Source organism: Urocitellus parryii, chromosome 11 (assembly GCF_045843805.1).
Source record: "Urocitellus parryii isolate mUroPar1 chromosome 11, mUroPar1.hap1, whole genome shotgun sequence".
Taxonomy (NCBI): Eukaryota; Metazoa; Chordata; class Mammalia; order Rodentia; family Sciuridae; genus Urocitellus; species Urocitellus parryii.
Window position 1 is genome coordinate 52,065,843 of NC_135541.1, and position 24,572 is coordinate 52,090,414.

The following is a 24,572-nucleotide window of genomic DNA, read 5'->3' on the forward strand; positions in this document are numbered from 1 at the left end:
CGGGTGGCTCACAGGAGACAGCATGGCAGCTTCCCCAGCGCCGGCATTTAAGAATGTCACCTGCAGCCTGCAGGACCCAACACCGCGTGGTCCCACAGACTCGCCACACCTCACTTTTTGCAGCCGGAGGGCGGTGGAGGAGACGCTCTAGGCAACGCCTCTGCTTCCAGCCAATGAGGAGCAGGGATTGCGTCGGGGCTTACGCTCATTAGTCGGTGCTGGCTCCGCCCTTAGGTGATCGCGTACTAATAAAGTCTCCCGTCCAGCCAGAGCTCGGCTATTGTGCACCCGGGTTTGGCTCAGCCAGCGTGCTTTAGCTCTCGGTCGCTTTTACTTCCTCTGTTTCTCTCCCGTCCCAACGTTCGGTTTCCTAGTCAAATATTTCTCACTGCCCCCACGCTTTCTCCTTTGCAGTTCAGCATGCAGAAAAAAGATGCCTCCTCACACGGTTTCCTACCTAGCTTCCAGCATTTCGCCACGCAGGCCATCCATGCCGGACAGGAACCGGAGCAATGGAATTTCCAGGATGTGGTGCCTCCCATTTCACTCTCCACTACGTTCAAGCAGAAGGCGCCCGGCCAGCACTTGGTGAGCTGGGCTTGTCTGGGGGCGGTACAGGTAGAGCTGGGCGGCAAAAAAAAAAAAAAAAAAAGAAAAGAAAAAAGAAAGAAAAGAAAAGAAAAAAGAGATGGATTATAAATTAAAAGTGTTTCTATTCTGCAATCCTTGCAGTAAGCTTTGTGTTAGTTGGTCCAGTGATCATAATTCTTTTGATAAGCAGGACTGGAAGGAGCAGTTTGTCCAACTTGCCATGTAGATTTGAATAGAAATTCGTGTAAGTTTGGCAAATTTTCATTTCGAATATGAGGTTTGAGTAAACTTCAGCAGCAAAAATTTTAAAGACACCGTAAGAAGTCAGCTTTAAAAATTTAAGGATCTGGCCAGACCCGAGGCATAGAGGCAGGAGGATGGCAAGTTAGAGGCTAGCTCCAGCAAGTTAGCAAGATTCTGTCTCAAAAGAAACAATATAAAGGGCTGGGGATGTAGCTCAGTGGCAGAGCACCTCTGGGGTCAATTCCCAGTTCTGCCAAAAAAAAAAAAAAAAAATTAAGGGGTCTAAGAAATCATGTAGAATTAAGAATACTCCTAGAAGCTGTTTTCAGCTAATAGTTATTATGTACTATGTGCCAAATTTATACTTATATTATGTGTATTACATATAGTGAATTTTCTAATCCTAATAACAACCCCAGTCCAAATAATTCCCATTTTTCTGAGATTTAGGGATGATGAGCAATGAGCATAAGCTCATAAGTGGTAGAGCTGGGATTCTGAGTTGCTCTGGAATCCCTCTTAGGTGCTGGGCTACCTCGTGCTATTCTCTAACAATACTAGTAACAATTTACTTAATTGCATCATTTAAACAGTATGGCTTAGTGATTAAGAGCACAAGTCATATAGTCAAAGGACATAGGTTTGTATTCTGACATCACCTCTTCTGAGCTGGGTAACCTTGATCAAGGAAGTTATTTAACCTATTCACTCAGACTGATCCTGTATAAATGGAGATAATAATAGTACCTACACATAAATTGTTAATGTTTGTGAAGCTGTGTACTACACAATAATTACTCAGTAGTAGTATTTTGGTTCACATATTTGCATTTACATTTTTTTTTCAATCACAACAACCAGGTCAGAGGGCTGGATGGACATTGTATACATTTTATAGGAAAGGAACTAACACAAACTCGTACATAAATGGCTTATAAACCTGTTAGAGAGCACTCTTTCCTAATTGCATAGCTTGTTTACTTTTAGTGACATACTAGATGTGTCTTGTGGTATTTAGAAGTTGCTGAAGTTCAGAAGAAAATAGTTAATACACTTTGAAGGTCCCAAGCCTGGATTATACTTTGAAAACCATTTTCATGTATTACATTAGTCAAGAAAAGGTCTTACAGAGTTGCTTTGTGAGATAGAGTTCTAAAGGCACTTAGAATGGTTTAGGATACCAAAAATAATTATATATTGATCAAAATGTGTATACAACTTCTCTTCCAAGATGTGGTTTGTTCCTTGTATAGGTTTACCAAATGAGTGACTTCTCAAGCTTTGGAACCTAGTATAAAAGCTAATCATTCAGATATATTAATAATTAAATATTCTTAGAAAACAAAGAGGGGTGGTTAAATCCATAAGATTGCTTCATATCTTTAAAACAGGTAAGAGCACTAAAGGGAATTTGAAGAGCAGAATGAGAAGCATCTGATTCTTTAGTTACATTTGAAAAGCCATTGAATAGGTGAGGCAGTTTGCCCCTAGAATATGCCTCTTTCCCCTTACAAAGGTAAATATTTGAAAATTAATGAAAGTGTGGGGATCTTTTTTTTTTTTTTCCTGTCTGACAGGTACAGCTTCAGGTAATGGTAGAGATGTGATGACATCTTGGAGCCCTACAAAATATATATCTGTTTGGTTTATCAAAAACAAGAAAACAGGGGCTGGGGATATAGCTCAGTTGATAGAGTGCTTGCCTTGCATGCACAAGGCTCTGGGTTCAATCCCCAGCACCATATACAAACAAACTAAAAGAAAAAAACACAAGAAAAAAAAAAAACACAGTAAAACTTTAAAAAATGATTATTGCTAATACGAGAACTCCAAAATCAGAAACAAAGGTGTGAAGAGTGATAGTTTTTTGTTATGTGTTATCTGAACTGGGTGAAAAAAGAAGAAAACATAGGTTTCTTAATTAAATTCTATGTTCAAATTTTAGGTTTGAATTCTGGTTTTGATGCTCCTGAGTTCTTATAATATTTGATTTCACTTTCCTCAAAGTAAGTCCTGAGGATTAAATAAAATGACTAGATGAAGATGAATTCTGTGGTGCCATATGTGTAAAAGGAGTATTATGCAAATTTTTAACAATGTATTATGTGGAGGTGCTTTGCTAACTCCTATTTTTGGAGTTATTCTTGTAGAGCCGAGATCTGAACTCTGAGCACTTATAGGATCTGTTTATACCTTCTTGTTTAATGATAACTAGAACTTATTTCAGATTTATCTATCTATCTATCTATCTATCTATCTATCTTGTTATTTATTGTCATACTAGGGATTAAACCCAGGGCCCCTCACATGCTAGGCAAATGCTCTACCACTGAGCTACATCCCCAGCTCTTTTTATTTTATTTTGAGACAGGGACTTGCTAAGTTCTTCAGGCTGGCCTCAAAATTGTGATCCTCCTTCCTCAGCCTCCTTAGTAGCTGGGATTATAGGCATGTACCACTGTGCCTGGTTCATTGCTTATTTCTTAGGTAATGTAATACAGTTTAGAATTAGGTTTACTTTGTTAACTCATGGAATTCTTTTTCTTCATGTCTTCAGATTAATGCATAAGGTGAGTCGAACATAATAATATTAGTAATATTACAAACTGCCCCCCCCCCATTTCCACTTACCATGGTTAACATGTGCAAGGAAATATGCAGTGGACACATATCTCATTTTAGTCTCATAGCAATTTTATGCACTAAGTATCCCATCCCCTTCCCCCTTTTAGACTGAATCTTGGAAATGTTATTTACTTACTGACAGACACCCAGCTAATGAGTGGCAGATGCCTAATTCTAACTTAGTCTGATCATCTTTAGATCTTCATACCCATCATGCCATGACACTGTCATACTTCTGTCCAATGTCAAGACATATCATAACTAAATAATAGAAAGTCATAATGGTAGGGTGAACCCATGGTTGTGGAGCTATCTCCGTTAGACCCCAATAATAAACTTAAAGCTCTTTGAATGAATTCTTATTTCTTTTCTTCAGGGTTTTGAATACAGCCGTTCTGGAAATCCCACAAGGAATTGCTTGGAAAAAGCAGTGGCAGCCCTGGATGGGGCCAAGTACAGTAAGTGACTTGCATTTCACAGCAGTCTAGAATCCTTTAAAAATATGTCAGAAAAATCACAGAGACACAGAATGTAGAACTGGAAGGAAACAAAGATTTGCATGTTCAAAACTCTTGTCAGAGACATTGAATTTTTTGTCTGCGTGTCTCAGTTGATCTAATATGCATATGTGTAACCATTGGGTAGTAATAAATATGTAAAGAGGCAAAATGCCAGCAGCTATTGGTTAGTATTCATGTGAACAACATTCTTCATCTGAAGAGTCAGTATACATAGATAAAAATTAAATATAACTCTACCTATGAAAAGAGAAACTTTCTTATATTCTGGTTCATTCATCTGACAACTTGTGTCTGAGAGTAGCACCAAGGTTCATTTGCAATGGTCAATAACTTTTGATAATATGCTCTCAGAGACTTGGAATTCCCTCCCTGAGATTTTTTTTTCCCCCATGAGGGGAGTAGATTACTGTTAAATTATCTTTGTATTTTTTATATAAATTATAATTTAAAAAGAACAGAATAGCAAATAGAAAATACGTGTCTTATGTATCTCTCATCATTAAATTTATCATACACAGCTATGTGAGTTTTATTAAAATATTTTCTGAATTGCATATTCATAAATTAATGAATGAACTGGGCTTGGTGGTGCATATATGTAATCCCAGTGGCTCGAGAGGCTGAGGCAGGAGGATCATGAGTTCAAAACCAGTCTCAGCAAAACTAAGGTGCTAAGCAACAAAAAAGGGCTGGGGATATGGTTCAGTGGTTGAGTACCCCTGAGTTCAAACCCTCGTACTCCCCCCACCAAAAAAAAATCTAAAACACTATTTAATTGACTATAGGCCTTCTTTTCTTTTTCTTTTTTTCTTTTTGGCACCAGGGATTGAACCCAGAGGCTTTTAACCACTGAGCAACATCCCCAGCACTTTTTAAAATATTATATTTGGAGACAGGGTCTTGCCAACTTGCTGAGGTTAGCTTTGAACTTGAGATCCTCCTGCCTCAATCCTCTTGCCTCAGCCTCCTGAGCTGCTGGGATTATACTCATGTATCCACTGCACTCGGCCATCTCAGATTTCTGTAAGAAATTATTTCCTTCAAGGCTGGGCACAGTGGCACACCCCTGTAATCCCAGTGGCTCAGGAAGCTGGGGCAGGAGGATTGCAAGTTCAAAGGGTCTCTACAAAAGCAAGGTTCTACAAAGTGAGACCTTGCCTCTAAATAAAATACAAAATAGGGTTGGGGATATGGCTCTGTGGTCGAGTGCCCCTGAGTTCAATCCCTGGTACAAAAAAAAAAAGAATTATTTTCTTCAAATGCTTCTTAGAAATGTTTTAATTAATATAGAATTGATGTAAGACAAAAGTATCTCGCCATATATATATATATATATATATATATTATATATATATATACACAATATATATAATTGATATATTATTATAAATATATAAATTCCAAGTGCTTCTAAATATTTGAATGTGACTCCTATAATATTATTACCATATTACCTATAATATATCTATATATAATTTATGTATAAGTTGAATATAATTCATCCATTTGTATATAGATGTGTGTAATTTAAATTTTATTATTATTATTTTTTGCAGTTGTAGATAGACAGAATGCCTTTATTTTATTTGTTTATTTTTATATGGTGCTGAGGGTTGAACCCATGCTAGACAAGAACTCTGCACCTGAACTACAGCCCCAGCCCAATATATATGTAATTTAAAAGATATTTTGTTCTTGAAATAGGAAAGGGGATTTGTTATGGCATTAATCAGGGGACCTCTGGTGATTCAACAGTGGTGGCTGGCCTTCTATCAGAAGAAAAAGGGACATAGAATAATGCAAGTAAATACTGTAGATTTTTTTTTAACCTGTAGTCTGCGTTGTCGGCTTACACAAACTTGATTTTTATTTAAGGTTTGGCCTTTGCTTCGGGTTTAGCAGCCACTATGACTATTACTCATCTTTTAAAAGCAGGAGACCAAATTATTTGCATGGATGATGTGTATGGAGGTAGGTAATCCATCTCATATAGTATCAGCTAATAATGACATTATTTATTAATATAACAATATAATTTGTTAAAATATGTGATATAATAATATAAGAGAGATTGTCTAATAAAAGTTATACTGAAGCTGCTAGAATGAGGATGTATGATTTCATCAACATTCAGACATATTCTGTCTTAGATATAATAGTTTTTTTCCCCACTTTTTTATTGGTGCATTATAGTGATACATATTGATATGATTTGTTGTTACATTTTTACATTGTTGTAAAAATGCTGTTATATTGTTATAATACACAATATAACAATAGAATTTGGCCAGTATCATTCCCCCAGCATTTCTCCCTTCCTTCCCCACCTCCTACCCCCTCATCCCTTTTCTCTGATGATCTATCTCCCTTTGATTTTTAGGAGGTCCACCTCCACCTTCCTTTTCGCTTTTTCTCTTTCATTTTTGCACATGAGAGAAAACATATAACCCTTGGCTTCTGAGTTTGACTTGTTTCGCTTAACTTGATGACCTGTAGTTCCATCCATATTCCTGCAAATGCCATGATTTTATTTTTTATTGATGGTTTAATAAAACTCATTGTGTATGTATATATATATATATTTTCTTTATCTATTCATTTGTTGATGAGCACCAAGCTGGCTCCATAACTTGGCTACTGTGAGTTGCACTGTTATAAACATTGATGTGGCTGTATCATGTTGATATGCTGATTTTAGTTCTTTTGGGTTAATACCAAGGAGTGGGATCACTGGGTCATATGGTGGTTGCATGTCTTGAGGAACTTCCATACTGATTTCTATAGTGGTTATTCTAATTTATAGTCCCACCAACAGCATGAAAGTGTTCCTTTTTCTTCACATCCTCTCCAGCATTTTTTATTATTTACATTCTTGATGACTGCCATCCTGACTGGTGTGAGATGAAATCTTAGTGTAGTTTTGATTTGCATTTCCTTAATTGCTAATGATGTTGAAGATTTTTTCATGTATTTGTTGGCCATTTGTATTTCTTCTTTTGAAGTGTCTTTTAAATTATTTGTACATTTATTAATCAGGTTATTTGATTTTTTTTGTTGTAAAGGTTTTTTAATTTCTTATATATTCTAGATATTAATCCTCTTGCAGAAAAATAGCTAGCAGAGATTTTCTCTCATTCTGTGTGTTCTCTCTTCATATTCCTAATTGTTTCCTTTGCTGTGCAGAAGATAAAGTTTCTAGAGAGAATGTTCTAGCATTATTTAATTTTTTTTTACCTGCAATGAAAGTGAACTATAACCCAGGTCATTTCAAAGAGTTCAACTCTACCCACCCTCTTCCCCTTTTATTTTCTTTTGGCTTTAGGGAATCTTTTGAAAAATTTGTTGAAAGATAGGGACCTCTTTTTTTTTTTTTTTAAAGTCTTTAAAACTACACCTTTGCAGGGGGTGGGGTGGGGGTGTCTCACAGATTTGGACACCTTGAAGCCCATGCTTAGAATGGGCCAATTCCCAAGGGCTTGCATGTTGACTATTCAAGTGGTGCTGGGTAGGAGGAGAAGACAGTTTTGTTCTTACATTTAAGCAAGACTGATTTTCTTCCTTCCTTCCTTCCTTCCTTCCTTCCTTCCTTCCTTCCTTCCTTCCTTCCTTCTTTCTTTCGATTGAACGCAGGGTCTTGTACATGAGAGTCAAGCACTCTACCAACTGAGCTATATACTCAGCCCTCAAGACTGATTTCTGTGTTAAAAACAGTAGCAAAGAATTTTATAAATGTGCAAACAATTCCAAATGCTTCTAAATATTTGAAGATGTCTTCTGGAATATTATTATCATTATCTCTACCTCCTAGCTGAACAAAAAATTTAAGTTTTTAAAGTAAGAGACTTTGAAGTGAGGGACTTGCCCTGAGTAATCATTTTATCTTTCAGAAATTTGCATAGTGCTTTGTATTTTAATTTGGGTCCTTATAATAGTATGTTGAACTGATATTGTAGAGATTTCTTTGGTTACTATTGTAGTGCATTACAAACAGGTAATAAAGTAGAGTGCATGGCAAACAGGTACAAAATCCTTAAATTTTTAATAATTTTTTACATTCTCTTTCAGATTTCTAGGGTCATAACACAAAAATGCAATTTATCATTGATTTTTTTTTGGTTGACTATTAATAATAGCACATTTTCTTTAAATTTTGCATATGTAAAAAAATCAAACCCAGAACAGTGTTTATAAAATAAATTATTCTAAGCTGAATGATTTTTCTTGTTGTACTACAAAAAGCTAGTAGTTTGTCTTAAATTTTTAAAAAATTTATCTGTTAAAGCTTTTAGAATCACATAACAAAAACATTGGGAAAGTATAAAGAATAGTAACTAGTTGCTTCCTATTACTAAAGTGTAACCAGATTGAAAATGTATTTTGAACATTTTATTGACCTTGGTTCATTTCTTTTAGATTTGAGTACTAAGAAGAAATTGTACAAAATATATTGATGGTTCAGGGGTAAAATCACTTAATGTTTGAAGAGTAGAGATTGGATATTTTGAGGAACGTTTTCTGCTTCATGCCCTTTGTTATAGGTATCAAGTATATTTTATCTGACTCCGGAACCTCCAAAGTCCAAACTTAATATTCGGTGCTGTATTGGATAGCCAAAATGCTTACCTAACATATCTTTTAGTTGCATTTTTGTTGGTGATTAAAGGATCTTTAAATTTTTCTAGTGATTATACCTGTAAGAAATGAAATTCCTTTATATAATGCTCTTTCAATTTTTCTGATTCTCTCCTGCCTCAGGTACAAACAGGTACTTCAGGCAGGTGGCTCCTAAATTTGGATTAAAGCTTTCTTTTGTTGATTGTTCCAAAACCAAATTGCTAGAGGCAGCAATTACACCAGAAACCAAGGTAATTTAGCTAGTTTTCAGTTTTTAAATTTTTTTTTTTAAATTGTCAATAGACCTTTATTTTGCTTATTTATATGTGGTACTGAGAATGGAACCCAGTGCTTCACACATGCTAGGCAAGTGCTCTACCACTGAGCTACAACCTCAGCCCATAGTTTTCAGTTTTGTCTGCTTTCTCTGTGATGTCCTGTTTTCATCATTTCAGTTTATTAGAGAAAATAATTTAAATCTGAATTAAAAGTTTTTTCAAACTAGGTCCTTTATTTCAAAATTTTTTCTTTGAAAGTAAAACTAGTATATTTGTATGGTGAATTAAAAATTTTATTAGAAGGGGGCTGGGGATATAACTCAACTGGTAGAGTGCTTGCCTCACATGTACAAGGCCCTGGGTTCATTCCCCAGGACTACAAAAAAAAAAAAATATATATATATATAAATTGACAAAATCAGCATAGACTGGCATCTCCCAGGCACTATAGCATAATGATTAGGAATTCATACACAAATTCGAGAGTGGAATTCTAATTCTGATTCTCTATCATAATTGGTATATTATTTAGGAAGATTATTTATCAAAATCTCTTTCTTCATTTGTAAAATGAAGATAACTGTATCTGCTTTATAGCAAGGTAGTTGTGAAAATTAAATGAGATAATGCAATGCTTGGTATAGTACCTGGATATGTGGTAATTACTAAAGTTTTTCTTTGTATGAGCTGGGGAAGTAACACAGTGATAGAATAGTTGCCTAGCATGTATGAGGCCCTGAGTTCCATTTTCAGCACTGCAAAAAAAAAAAAAAAAAAAAAAAAAATGCAAACGCATGCAGTTCTTAAGCTAGTATTGGTAACAAGTATTCAGAGAGATTGGATTATAAGAAAAGGAGCTTGTCAAACCACAAACCCTTAAGCACAGTGATTTTTCAGGGCTCTAAAGGATACTTTCTGCAAATAATAGAAGTAGAGAATGGGTCACAAGCAATCTTTAGCCTCCATCCTGGGAAGCTTGTGTGCTACCGGAAGGTGTTTTGTGCCTGAATGAATGGCAGATGTGATATTCTTTCTTGGGACCTCATTTATATTCTGTGTGAATAAAAGAAGGACCAGTGTCCTTTATTTATAAGTCAGTCTTTTCCAGCATTTTACTAAGGATTAAAAGGTTAGAATTGGACCCAAGATTATGTGGCAGTTGATGATAAAAAATGAAAATCTTTTTCATACAAATAATTTCTTTATCATTTAGCTTAGGAGTTTATCTTTTGGTAATCAAGGCTTTTTTTTTTTTTAAAGGAACTTGTTTTTTTTTTTAATCTTGTTGGAGAGAAAAGACACTTATTTAAATAGCTGGTTGAGTCTAAGAGAGGAAAGCAAATTATGAGTTATTCAGTTTCGTTTACAACTATATATATAAAGGTTTTTTACTGACTTGAATTAATACGTTTTCCCTTCTGAAATATCAGACTTGTCATTTGAAGTAGAATTTTAAAGTCCATATAAAACCTACTTTATACATTTATTTACTTAGTTTTCATTTTTTAGTTTTGTTTTTTAATTATCTGTAGGAATAAAAAATTCTTACCCAGAAACCATTTTTATAGATATTTAAATAAATGAAGATTTTTTTTTAATAGAATATGCGTTAATTTACCTTACATTTTCTGTAGTGGAGTTTCGGAGTAGAAAATCTATTTAACCAGACCTCTACCCCATTGAACTATCAAATGTCTATAATGTGCCTGAATTATGGTAGGTTTTAGGATACCCAGATAAACGTATTGCCTCCTTCTTAAGTGAGCTGTGACCAGATTGTCTGTTGTTTTGTCACTTTTGTCCTTTAGTCTAAAGCCCATGCTGTTCCTCCAGTCTTAGGCACTTATTTTGTATAGTTTCTAGTGTGTATGGCATTATTTAAGTATTAGGGATATTTTTGGCATTGTAGGCATAATTCTTGTTAATGAAAATTCTAGGATATATATATTTTTTTCTTACTTTTGCAGTAGTAGGAATTGAACCCATGGCCTTGAGCATGTTAGGCAAGCACTGAGCTATATCCCCAGCCTTTTTAAAATTTTATTTTGAGATATGGTCTTTCTATGTTGGCCAGGTTGGTCTCGAACTTGAGATCTTCCTGCCTCAGTCTCCTAAGTAGTTGGGATTACAGGCCACTATGCTTGGCTCTAGAATGTATTCTTACTGAATCTGTTATTTGTCATTAAGAACAAAATTTCTAGACACTCAACTATGTCTTTGGAATAATCCTACTTCTTATGAAAAATGATTATCATAATTAACTTTAGTGCTTTTTTCTGCTTAGATATATATTATCTCATTTGATCTTTTCACAAATTCTATATAAGATTAAGGTACAGGGTAAGTTTTACTTAGCTCTGGCCTTTCAAGAATTGTAGGAGAAGCTGATTCAGATTTGAGCCTTCCAACTTCATTGTCCATGTGTTTCCATTATCTAATATAGACTCCTCAATTGTTATATGAGATGTATGTTTGGGTAGTGTATTTTTACAAACTATTGTTATTTACCAAATTATTTTAGATGGTTTGGATTGAAACTCCCACAAACCCTATCATGAAGCTGATTGACATTGAAGCCTGCGCACATACTGTCCATAAGCATGGAAACATTATTTTGGTTGTGGATAACACTTTCATGTCGGCATATTTCCAGGTAAATGAAAATCAGTGTTTTGGGCCTGATGAGTAGATCACACTGATATCTGTAGTTAGCAAAGGAAGGAAGAGTTGACGTTAAAATCATTATTAAATTTATGAAATCTAATTGCAATTATTGATTAGGCAAAGAATTAAATTTGGATCTTTTCTACCATTAGTTAATATCATTTCAAACTTTGTATTATACCTGTGTTTTTAAAGAATTATCTTAATTAGAGCTTTCTGAGTCTCTTAGGATGGGTAAACTCTTTGTTTTTTGCAATGTTGGGGAATGAACCAGGGCCTCCTACATGGTAGGCAATAGCTCTATCACTGAGCTATGTTCCCAACTCAGGATGTGTATATAAAAAGAAAAGCTATACTCAATGACTTCTTGGTATGTCACATTTCTCCCTCTTCTTTCTTGTGTTTCTTCCCTCAGCGTCATATAGACTATGCCCAGACCTGTGTATCTTTAATTTACTTGTGTTAGGGGCTGGGGATGTGGCTCAAGCAGTAGCACGCTCGCCTGGCATGTGTGCGGCCCGGGTTCGATCCTCAGCACCACATACCAACAAAGATGTTGTGTCCGCCAAAAACTAAAAAATAAATATTAAAATTCTCAAAAAAGAAAATTTACTTGTGTTAGAAATTTCTATCTGTTTTACATTTTATAGTGTTCCTGTCTTAGTCTATTTGGGCTGTTATAACAAAATACTGTACTGGATGACCTATAAACAGAAATTTATTTATCATAGTTCTGGAGGCCAGGAAGTCCAAGAGCAAGGCACCAGCACATTCAGTGTGTGGTGAGGGCCCACTTTCTTCTGTATCCCCACAGGATAAAAGAACCCAGGCGGCTCTCTGGGGCTTACCTCATGAAGACACTAATTCTGTTCATAAATGGTGTGGCTTTAGAACGAATCACCTTCCAAAGCCCACTTCCCCATCACATTGGTGATTAGGTTTCAACATCATACTTTTGTGGGGTCACAAACATTCAGACCATAGCAGCTCCTTTTAAATTATCTTTTTTTTCCTGCTAATCCCTTTTCATTTATCTTTCTCTCCGTACAATCCTTCATACATCCTCCATTCCTTTCCCTTTTTTCTGTCCTCCTTCTGCCCAGGTTCTTTCTTTTGTATTTTGTTATTTTTGCTGGATCATCTTGGGGTCTCTCTGCTGACAACTTGCCTGCCTTCTCCCCGTGTGTTCTCCCTCCCTTTCCTGTGAGTACCTATTTTCTGTCCTTGTAAAGAGTGACTTTTTCCTTGTTCTCTTTCAGCTTGTACCTTATGGTACTTAGACAGCTGTTTATAAGTTTCCACTGTTAATGACATTTCCTACTGATTCTTTTGGTCCCCACAATTGACTTGGACTGCTACCTTCATGTGACTGGCTAGCTGCCTAAGCAGTTTGCATAAACCTGTTCTTCATTGTATTTTATATATATATAATTTTTTTTAGTTGTAGTTGGACACAATATCTTTATTTTATTTATGTATTTTTATGTGGTTCTGAGGATTGAACCCAGCACTTTGCACGTGCTAGGAGAGCACTCTTCTGCTGAGCCACAACTCCAGCCCCAATTCATTGTTTTATTTGAAGTCGCTACCATGTTTTATTTTTCTTTCCTGAAACATATATTTGGCTGCATTGCATTCAGATAGATTCATGGGTCTTCTACCTTTGGTTCCTAATAAATCTCTTGGCATCATCTGTCACAAGTGATTTTCAGTCTTGCATTAGTTTATCCCAACACATGTGCCTTCTACATTAGACAAGTTAATACACCCTGGGATCATTTTAGCTAAGTCACAGCATGTCCTGTGTATTCTCAAAGAAATTGCATGAATTTTTTAGCCTGACCCTGCCCAAGTTACTCATGAGACCTAGCCCTCTTTCTCCTATGACTAATCACCAAAATAAGTCCAATTTTTCTACCTTTCTGAAGGCCACATCACATTCTTCATGCTAAGGATTGGCCTTTGCTTCATTGCACTTTGGATTCATTGTAGAATTTTTCAGAAATTGCACCATCCTGAAGTAGCCACATACACTGGTTCCATAAAGCAAATCTCTTTTTGAAAAGGTCCTCTTCCTGTCTTACCTTCACAAAAACTGAATATGTTCCTTTCTTCTTTGCTTTTTGTCTTTTGGATACTCTGTAAGTTTCAAATAAAGCAAAATGAACGTATCAGTATGAAGTTTCAGAATAGCACCTCTGGAGTGAGTCCTGGCTCTATTATCTTATCTGAATGATCAATCTTTTTTTCTTAGTCCCTTTTCCTCATAAGTTCAATGAAAACCATAAAGATACTGATTTTATTAAGTTAGGTAAAGTATTTTGTAGAATATTTCACTGGGTTATATAAAGTATTTATCTTGTGACATTGATATTAGGCATTTGTTTTTATTTTTTTCTTCTTTGTTGGCCATAATGATCATAGAATGTTAGAACTGGAAGACAACTTAACATCATCTCTGATCTCTTCGCTCTACAGATGAGCAAACTCAAGTACAGAATGCTTTGAATGATACCTTGCATTCTTTTTTTTGAATCACTTTAAATGAAAACATCCCACATCTACCCATAATGATACCTCCCAAACATCAAACAACTCTAATGAGGTCAAAACACATTCATACTCTTTTATGTTAAAGAAAATGTACATGGAAAGATGTTGATAATGCATTATTTATTAGTAAGTCAAAAATAATTTTACTGATAAAAAAATGCATTTTAAGATTACCTGATTAATTTGCATCTGGATTAGTCAGAAGAAAATTCAAACAAATTTCTTTATAAAGTGACTTTCTCTTTGGTAAAACTGCTATAATAAAAGAATAATTAGGAGTCAAGATCATGACAAAGCAAGTGTCAGTAATCTCAGCATATCTCATAAGGTTATAATAAAAATCTAACTAGATTAGTTTATATTTACTTGACATACACATATTTTATGTGTTTGTCAATGTCTCTACTATAAGTGATAAATTTAAGGGTCAGTCAGCAACTGCTATGAAGAAACAGGCTGACCTGGGTCTATCTGCTATTAGCAGGAAACTTGTGCCTTCAGGTTCCATTTTATGTGTATTTGGTGTGAATGAGTCAAAGGCAAAATAATAGCATAGATCCTGGAAATTTTAAGGTGTACATATTTTTGCAAAGTTAGTATTGATTAGAATGAGACTGGGATTAACAATTGTAAATAGACAATATATTCAAATGGTTTCTCATTTAAAAATTTAAAAACGCAAACTTCTGTTTCTTTCAGCGGCCTTTGGCTCTGGGAGCTGATATTTGTGTGTATTCTGCAACAAAATACATGAATGGTAAGATAAGCAGTTCACATTTGCTTGTTTATTTTCATTAGCAGATGAAAATAGCATAGGGCTGTTGGTCTCTGTTTTTTTCCACTCTATGTAGGCTTTATCTGTGACTTCTGTAGAAAGAAAAAAAAAAAGTGTTGCTTGGATATAGGATTTATACAGACAAAATTATGTTTGTGATTCATGAGGAAAGGATTAAGATTTACTATATAAGATTATGCTTTTATCCTGTTTGAAGATTGAAAAGAATACTTTGTTTTTATTTTATAGGACAAAACCTTGAGAGTTTTTTCGAGGGAAAATTATATTTTGGAAATTATAAAAAAAATAGACATAAATTTTTATATAAAAGTTTTGGTTTTGTTTTAGGCCACAGTGATGTTGTAATGGGCATAGTGTCTGTTAATTCTGAAGACATCCATGATAGACTTCGTTTCTTGCAAAATGGTAAGTGTTAAAAAGCCTGAGCTGGGTGCAGTGGTGCATGCCTGGAATCCCAGAGACGTGGGAGGCTGAGGCAGGAGGATCATGAGTTCAAACCCAGCCTCAGCAACTTAACAAGGCCGGAAGCAACTCAGTGAGACCCTGTCTCTAATAAAGTATAAAAAAGGGTTGGGGATATGGCTTGGGGTTGAGCATCCCTGGGTTTGTTTTTTTTTTTTTGATACCAAAAAAAAAAAAGAAAACCTGGATTTCCTTGTAAGCTATCAGTGACTACATTTGATGTATGTTTGCATTTCCATGAAATATTATGAAACATTTAGAAAGAAAAATTCTGATTGTTACAGGAAAGAAGAAAAAAATGGGTTTATAAAAATACTATAATGGGCTGGGGATGTGGCTCAAGCGGTAGCGCGCTCGCCTGGCATGCGTGCGGCCCGGGTTCGATCCTCAGCACCACATACCAACAAAGATGTTGTGTCTGCCGAGAACTAAACAATAAATATTAAAAATTCTCTCTTTCTCTCTCTCCTCTCTCACTCTCTCTTTAAAAAAAAATAATAAAAATACTATAATTATAGCATACTATGTATAGTATGTATAACATGATACAGAAAATGAATTTTGTTATTTTCATATCCATGTTAATTTTAATCATAATTTGTTAAAGCCCAAGTAAATTTTAGTTTCAAGAGTTAATGGATTTTATTTTCTTAAACAAAGCAAAACAAAATATTTGAAATATTGGCTTTTATGTTCTATGCCTTTTATATATATGGAATGGATGGTTAATTTTAAATGGTATTCATGTATACGCTCACATTTTTCAATAGATAGGTCTAAATCCCAATTCCTGTTGAATAGTGTTTAGTTATCTCAAGTATGAATGAGGGTTTAACCATGTTAGTTTGAGAGATACAGACATAATTAAGAATAAAAATGTCCTTTTAGGAAATAGGCAAAAGGGGCACTGAAGAGAGAAGCCAAGATATTACTTGATAAATGGCCATTTATTTGTAAAATGTAGGAATGAGGTGTGTAATCTGTAGGCATGTGATATTATAGGCTGTTTTACATGAAGCTTAAAGAGGATATTGGTAGAATGTTCAGTAAAAATTACAATTGAACTATTTTTTCTATATGTTGTAATAATCTTTCAAAGCAATGTAAGGGTAAACAATGTACAGTATGTCATGTCATTAAAATCACAGGAATTTTTCTTTATATTTTCAAAAGTTTATATTATTGTGGTTTTACTTAATTTATAGGACATTTATTTCCCCTCTCATTATAAAGCACCTTTCCCTAAGTATATTTTATGTTTCATTGTCATGATTCTGAATTTAACATTGTAGTTTTCTGCCTAAAAACACAAACATTGAACTTCATAGCTAACTTCTCAGATTCACTATAATGAAAAGTAGGAAAAGAGAATTTTCTGGGCCCTACCCTACTTTCATGCTAATCCAAGATGTGTTCATTTTAGCTATTGGAGCTGTTCCATCTCCTATGGACTGTTACCTCTGCATTCGAGGCCTGAAGACTCTACAAATCCGAATGGAGAAGCATTTCAAAAATGGAATGGCTGTTGCCCAATTCCTAGAATCTAATCCCCTAATAGAAAAAGTTATTTACCCTGGTATGTGAATCTGGTTCCTAAGCAGATATGTTTATGCCAGAACTAGTATCCTGTTTATGTAATAATTGTTTGTAAGTTAGTACCTGTGTATATTTTTGTGTTGTTTATTATTGAGTGCTGCTGTGTCAGGCTCTGTGGTGGGTCTGATAGGGAATAGACAGACTTGACGTCTGGCCATGAGTTACCTATACTCTAGTGATGCTTGGGCGTTAAGAAATTAGTCTTACAGACTAGATGGTTCTGCTATGGTCTTTAGCTTTTAGGGCTTGTGTGTAACTATTCCAAGATCACAATATTGTACTTTTTTCATTGATTTATTCATAAACTTGACAGTATAGTCTTTAGCACTAGCTCAGCTTAGCTTTCATCTGATAGAGGTTTGTCCCATTCAGTCTTGATGCTTATGCACCACAATTCCCCTGAGATTTTCTTACTTCTTTTTCTGAATTCTTTCACCCTTTTCAGAATCTAGAAAAGCTCATGTAGAATTGTCACAATGTCATCTTTGAATTTATTTTACCAGATTTTAAACTGTGGTATTGTTAAATAAATAGTTTTTGTAAGATATTTTTGAGGCATCTAGCAATGTAGTCATGGGTATACAGGACAATTCAGATTTTGTCCCCAAGGACAGATAATCCAAGGTAGAAATATATATGTGAGATTAAATGTCCCCTCTGTACTTTTGTAAAGAGCTGTTGACTGTGTACATCTTGAATTCAGAGAGGGAGAAGAATTTTGCCCTGAAAAATGGGTAGCATTTATTAAAAGGGCTTGGACAAGGTATTTTAGATTCAGTTGACAAATTATTTTAAATTACCAACCATGATCCACAATTTGTGCTAAGAAATGGGATCCAATTATTAAAAAAGAAATGGATTTGCCTTCATGGAGCTAATCTGGTGGATAAGACAGATATTAATCAAGAAATTACAGAAGGATTTAATTAAATAGGGAAGTCCAGTTTAAAGTGATAGGATATACAAAGGTCTAGAGATTAAAGGGAGTGCTGGTGTAGAGAGGGCTGGTGTGACTAGAGCATGGATAGGGCAGAAAGATGTATGTCAGTGCAAAGTGGAAAGGTGGATGCGGGCCAGAATAGTAGTCAGATGTGAATATGGCATTAACGCTTACTTGCAGATTACTAAATTGTCAGTGAAAAATTTTTTCCCTTTGAAATTATGTTTGACTCTAAAATAAGACTTTTCTCATACCTTGTGATTACAGGTTTGCCCTCCCACCCACAGCATGAGTTGGCAAAGCGCCAATGCACAGGTTGCTCAGGGATGATCACCTTTTTTATTAAGGGCACTCTTCAACATGTTGAGATTTTCCTTAAGAACCTAAAGGTAAAGTTTCAAAGTAGGTTTTTAAATGGGGAGGTAAGATCCCCTTACAGTAGGTCTTTATCTTTTACCTTAGGTTTTGAAGCTGTAGGTCACACCCACAAGCCTCTTTATCACAAAATACATAGGGTTGAAAATGATGTAGACAATCTAGTCCATAGCATCTGGATATATTCATTTCCTTAACTCTGCACACCCTGTCATTAATTCTAGAGGGATAGAATATTCCCATGCATTGGTTTACAAATGTATTTAAAGGTGAACCCTTCTTCAAATGAAATACTCTGTGACAATTACACAAAGGCTGTTATGAAGTCCCCCTTGCAAATGGCCTGCACCTCCCAGGCTGGAGGTAAGAGGATGCCTAAGGTGAGGGAAGAGAAGGACTTTGTCTAACTTTCACAAAGACAGGAGTCTCTCAGGAGTCATGAATGCACTGTGCTTACCTTGACCTCATGGAATAATGGACTTTGATGGTTTAATGCCACAGTTATTGAGCAGATTGTAGCCAGATTAATCAAAGCTCTGCAGATGTCTCAAATCTGTCCATCTCTAAAATTAGAAGATAATTTGAATTTAATAGTTATGAAAGTAAAAATATTTGTAAAATGAAGCCAGGTTTGTTGATTCTCACTTTGGTACCAGTTGTTCAGGAGGCTGAAGTGGGAGAATCATTGGAGCTCACAAGTTTGAGACTAGCCTGGGCAATGTACCAAAAACTCCATCTCCAAAAAAGGAAAAAAATTGTAAAACTCTATGAAACTTTGACACTTAGTCCATTTTGTGTTGCTAAAACAAAATACTTGAAGCTGGATATGAAGAAAAGAGGTTGATTTAGTTAATAGTCATGAAGGCTGAAAGTACAAATCAGATGGCCCATTGGATTTGGCCTCGGGTAAGGGCTTAGTGGCAGATAATATTGTGTGTGGGAGTGAGAGATCACATTGCCAGGTGGGAAGCAAAAAGCCATTCAGGGATCAGGCTTGCTCCTTTTTAAAAAAAAAAAAAAAAAAATTTAAAATATCTTTATTTATTTATTTTTTATGTGGTGCTGAGGATCGAACTCAGGGCCTTGTGCGTGCTAGGCAAGCTCTCTACCACCACCGAGCCTCGCCCCAGCCCCCAGGCTTGCTCTTAAAGTAATTTGCTCTTACAAGAACCAACTCAGACAACTGTGTGAGTTAGCAGTGCCCTCAGTGACCTAATACCTTCCCCCGGCCCAACCTCTTAAAGGTCCCACTGACACACTGAGGACCATGCTTCCAATGAGTTAAACTTTGGGGGAAAAACCACACCAGGGACCAAGCCTCCAATATATATAAACCTTTGGGAACAAACCATGCACAAACATAAATATGAGTTTTTCCCCTACTCCAACAGGGAGTTAAATGAATATATTCATTTAATAAGTGATACATATTAACAAGTGTGTATACCTTGGCAGGCTTTTAGAGATTTTTATTTAAAGGGTAGTCTCAGAGCTGGATCCAAATGTAATCATTCTGAAGTTTTAGAGCTCATGTTAAATTAATATAATATAGGAAATTCACTTTAGTCAGCTTTTAATGTCTTAGAATTTAAACATAATATATCTAATCCGTGAAGTCATTGTTATAGACTTTATTTTCATTTATTTCTCTAAGTTTCTTACCCAATATGTATTTTATTCATAATCACTGCCATTCCCCATCCTCCTTATACTAGGTCCATTTCATTAAAAACGTTAACTATTATATTTTAGTATTTTTATTTTGAAAGATCTAAATTTATATTTGTTTTTTTTAAAGTTATTTGCTCTTGCTGAAAGCTTGGGAGGATACGAAAGTCTTGTTGAGCTTCCGTAAGTATATTTTTTATTTTTCTCAGTAATTAATTTAATTTTAGTGTTTGACACTTGGTTTACCTATGTTGCCCAGGCTGATCTTAAACTTCTGAACTCAAGTGATCTTCCCATCTCAGTCTGGGATTATAGGCATGTGCCACTGAGATCAGCTCTCAGTATTTAAAATTTAAATCAGCTTTCATGGTTGTCTGGAAATGGAGTTTAACAAAATCAGGAATAAAATTAAAGATATTTAATAGTAAGAATTGTATAGCACTCACCAATCAGAATGAACTGTACCTTGGTCAGGATGGAGACCCTGACAAAATCTCATGATAGGCAACTTATCAGTGAGCTATATATGTCCTCCCAAATATTGCTTCCTTCACTGTTTTTCCTGAAGGAGATTCCAGCAGTCATTTTATCCAAGGATTGTTGATCTCTAAGGGAGGGCCACCTGTTTTAACCCCACCTGCCTTGGAAGGGAGTTTGGGAACTTTGTCCTGGAAAAGCTGTTATCAAGGCTCCTTGGGAGATAGAATGTGTTTCTGTTGAAACTCCTCCACACCCTTGTTTGTCAGAGAAGAGCCCTGCTAGATACTGCCAAATCTGTTTCTTTTCTTCTCTCTGTAGGGTAAACCTTTAATGGTTCCATGTAGTCTGTAGGATATATATAAATTCTGACCTGATAGTCCAGGTCTGTCACCATCCGAGCAAATAAAAAAAAATTCATCTATTTTATCAAAGTACCTGAGGAAATTAGAGTAGGAAGTAGATTAAGATATTGCAGTGCAACAGCTTAGGAAACAAAGACCCACTAAGTTTAGCTAATTTCCTCAAATGTCACATAGGAATATGTTGACGACTTCACTCTTGAGACTTTGCATCAAAAATAGTGAAGGGAGGTAGAAGGAGTCAGCATCTGGATTTAAGATTTGTTTTCACCAGGTACTTAACCATTAAGAGTCTTCTTTTTTTTTTTTTTTTTCATCTGTGAAATAATTAAAGTACTTAAGTAAGGGGTTAATAATTAAAGCATTGATTCTTATTTATTGATTACCTGTCCCACCAAGCATTTCTAAGCTATATTTTACCTTTATTATATATTGCTGTGACCTTATGTTGTAATTATTACAAGGGTAAGTCAAATTACCTAGCAATTTTCAGCTGTTCTCAATGCACGTGGTTGGTTTTTGTGTTTTAATATTTATACACATTTGTGGGATAACTGTGCCTGGAAGCATTATGTACTTATATATATTGAGAAATGTCAGGGATTACCAACATTTAGACATATTTCCTGCCTTCTTGTGGTAGTTCACTGTTGGAGGAATAGTTAAAAAAAAATCTCAAAATTAAAAAATGAAAATGCTCAGATAACGATTTGAAATAATTCAGTTAACCCAACTTTAAGAAGATGCCTGCTAGAAAGTCTGGATGCACAAGAGGGCACACTCCACACATAAAATTAGTGTATTTTTCACAGTAATAAAATGTGTATTACTTTAAGGCTCCCTTCTTAAAAATAGATGTTTCCTGATTTATTTAGGGATTCGGTTTAAAGTTGCTTGGCCCACAGACACTGCAGCTTAGGCCACAACTGCATGCCAGTGGACAAGTGAATTTAGGTCAGGGCTTGTCCTACCAACCCATTCTGTGCCTCCCCACACTGCTGAGACTAGAGCAGCATTGCAATCAGGAATTCAGGAAGAGGAGCCACAGTGTGCTGGGTTGGTCTCCCAGCCTAGCAACACTTTTTTTTTTTTTTAATCCTAGCAACACTATTAACTGTGGGGCCTTAGAAAAGTTATGCTTCCTCTCTAAATCTCAATTTCCTAGTTCCTAGGGTTGCTATGAGAACATAGGGGGAAAAAAATCCCTAAGCTAGTTGTCTTAGTTCATATTAAGTACCCAATAAACATTAATGATTACTATGAGTTCTTTTTATTAGGCATCTACTACATTCCAGGTACTTATAGATATTCTGTCACTTATTGTCTGAGATAGAGCTTTAAGATAGGTATTATATTCAGGTTTTATCCATTTTTTTTTAAACAAAAAATGACTTACCATGCATACTCACCTCATGGTAAACACACAGTAGGTGCTATCTATTATTATTTCAGATAAAGAAATAAGTGGTGAATACAGGTAACTCTTACAGGGTCAAGCCAGTGTATGGAGAGGATAATATTCATACCCATGTTTACTGGTCTCTGAGACCTAAGTTCTTATTTCCATACCTGTATTTCCTTCTAAGGAATTAAGAACCTGCCAGGGCAGAACATTTTAAGGATGACGCTTGTGTGTACAAAGCTTGTTAGAGTGAACTTCATTTACTCACAAGTGTTTGTTTGCATGGGTCTGAACTGAGATAGGAGAAAGCAACTTAGACACAGATTTTGCTGGTGGTGTTTAAGCAAGGGAAGAGTATCAGTGGCAATATTTGTACTGGGACCAAATAAGACTCTAAGTCTCTCCTCTCCTCCATGGTACCTAATCCACAAGGATTTCTCCCTCCTGAACTCCAGCAGTCCTTTTGTCTATACTTTTTTGGTGTTCTTGGTAGGTTATTTTGTTTTGTGAATTATCATAGTCTTTATCTCTTGCTTTATTATCTCAGATAAAGAAAATAACTCATTGTTCTTGGTTTTCAATTCTTCCTACAGTGCTTGACACATAATAGATGCTTTATTGTACCCATATTGATAATGATGATGAGTTTCTAGTTAGTTTGAAATATTCTTCAGGTCCTCTATGTCCTGGGTTGCCTGTTGAAATTCCTGATGCTCAATGATTGCCTTTCCCTGATCTGCCTCAGAAGGGCCAGTTCTAGATTGATCCATTGATTGATCTGGAGGAATTAATTCTTGTAGGCTCTTGGTCCAGGTGGCCTCTTAAAAGTAGCAGGTTGCATATGGGGATGGGACTAGTGGCCAAAATCTCGTTCAGGCAGTGTTCAAATCTGCATGCTGTAGGCTAGCATCTCCCTCCTGCATGGGTGTGCTTAACTAGTACTTCTTTCAGCGTCTATTTTGCCTGTGGCTTACCAATGGTATAAATAGGATTTAGAAATCTCGATTTTCACTTGATAATTTTTCTTCTTTTCCTCCTCCTCTTCCTCCCCCTCCTCCTCCTCCTCCCCCTCCTCCTCCTCCTCCTTTTCTTTGCCTGTGGAAAGTTATGAGGTTATAAAAAATTTGATGTTTGGAGCAGAAAAAAAAATTGAAGGTAATTGCAATATATAAGACAGAAACATGGGTACTCTCACTTCTCCCGGGTGCACTATGCCAGGAGTTCTGAGTCTTTTTTCCACCTTCCTTTTAAAATAAAATTCTTGCTTGCTTGTTTTAAAAGAAAGAAAAAAAAAAGACAGAAATGTACTTCCACTGATACAATATAGTGATCAAAAATTTTTCTCATGTCTTCTTCCAGGGCAATCATGACCCATGCATCAGTGCCTAAGAGTGACAGGGATATCCTTGGGATTAGTGACACACTGATTCGACTCTCTGTGGGCTTAGAGGATGAAAAAGACCTGCTAGAAGATCTAGATCAAGCTTTGAAGGCAGCAGTAAGTTTTACTAGAAAGAGAGAGAGAGAGACTGTGTATGTGTGTGTGTGTGTGTGTGTGTGTGTGTGTTTGTTTAATCTTGGAGCAGTGGTCACTGTCTTTACCAAGAGTGGGTTCACAGAATTCTAAATATTTTCTCTTCCTATAATACACAGGGTGGATAAATGGGGGGAAAACTCAAAGTGCCGATTTAAAGGGTGATAGTATTCAGAAGAGATTTCTCACGGAGAAGTCTTTGCTATAGGTTTAATAATGTATTTTTCTTGTGCACTGTTTAATATAGCACCCTTCAAGTGGAAATTGTGACTAACATTCCAGAACTGCATTTAGAAGCTGCTTGCTGAGAAGATCAAATCCTTTGAGTAATTGAACAGACCATTAATGTGCCTTTGCAGAACGTTTAAATGAAATTTTAAGGTACTGGATGATCTTTCACTGTAACCTTTTAGGGAATCTTCCTTGTTAAAAGCAGTTTTCTATACATCTTATTGTAACTAACAGGTCAATTCTGTTCATATTTTGTTAATATTGCTATACATATGCCTCTGGAGGAAGTGAGATTTGTGGGGCTTTTGGGGATCATGTTCTTCTTTTCATAGCCTAAGATTTATTTTGATCATGTTTACAATATAATGGTAATTCACTTTTGATGTTTTATGAAGAAATTATTAAATGAATGTTCTTAAATCAAGCAAGATTTTTTTTTTTTTGCATATTGTTGTAAAGAGCATTCTAAGCAAAGGTTTACATTTAATTGCCATAGCCAAAAATTAAATACTTGAAAAGTCTACTGTGAAATCTATTGATTTAAGGTTGTACTTATTACTCTTTATTTTTTTAAAAATAAATCTAATTATCAAATCCCATTGTGATATTCCTGTGTTGTGTGATATCAATCTGTATTCCA

At 35.5% G+C, this 24,572-nt stretch overlaps 1 protein-coding gene across 1 annotated transcript; it reads left to right on the forward strand.

Moving 5' to 3' along the window:
* Positions 1-302: 302 nt before the first annotated feature.
* On the forward strand, positions 303-24,397 carry Cth (cystathionine gamma-lyase). The gene is made up of 12 exons (XM_026409798.2): positions 303-588; positions 3,836-3,917; positions 5,856-5,951; positions 8,736-8,845; positions 11,394-11,525; positions 14,789-14,846; positions 15,213-15,290; positions 16,771-16,923; positions 18,151-18,272; positions 20,057-20,109; positions 23,527-23,665; positions 23,949-24,397. The coding sequence occupies exons 1-12, from the start codon at positions 421-423 to the stop codon at positions 23,973-23,975; spliced, it is 1,218 nt and encodes a 405-aa protein (XP_026265583.1). The 5' UTR covers positions 303-420; the 3' UTR covers positions 23,976-24,397.
* The last annotated feature ends 175 nt before the right edge of the window (positions 24,398-24,572 follow it).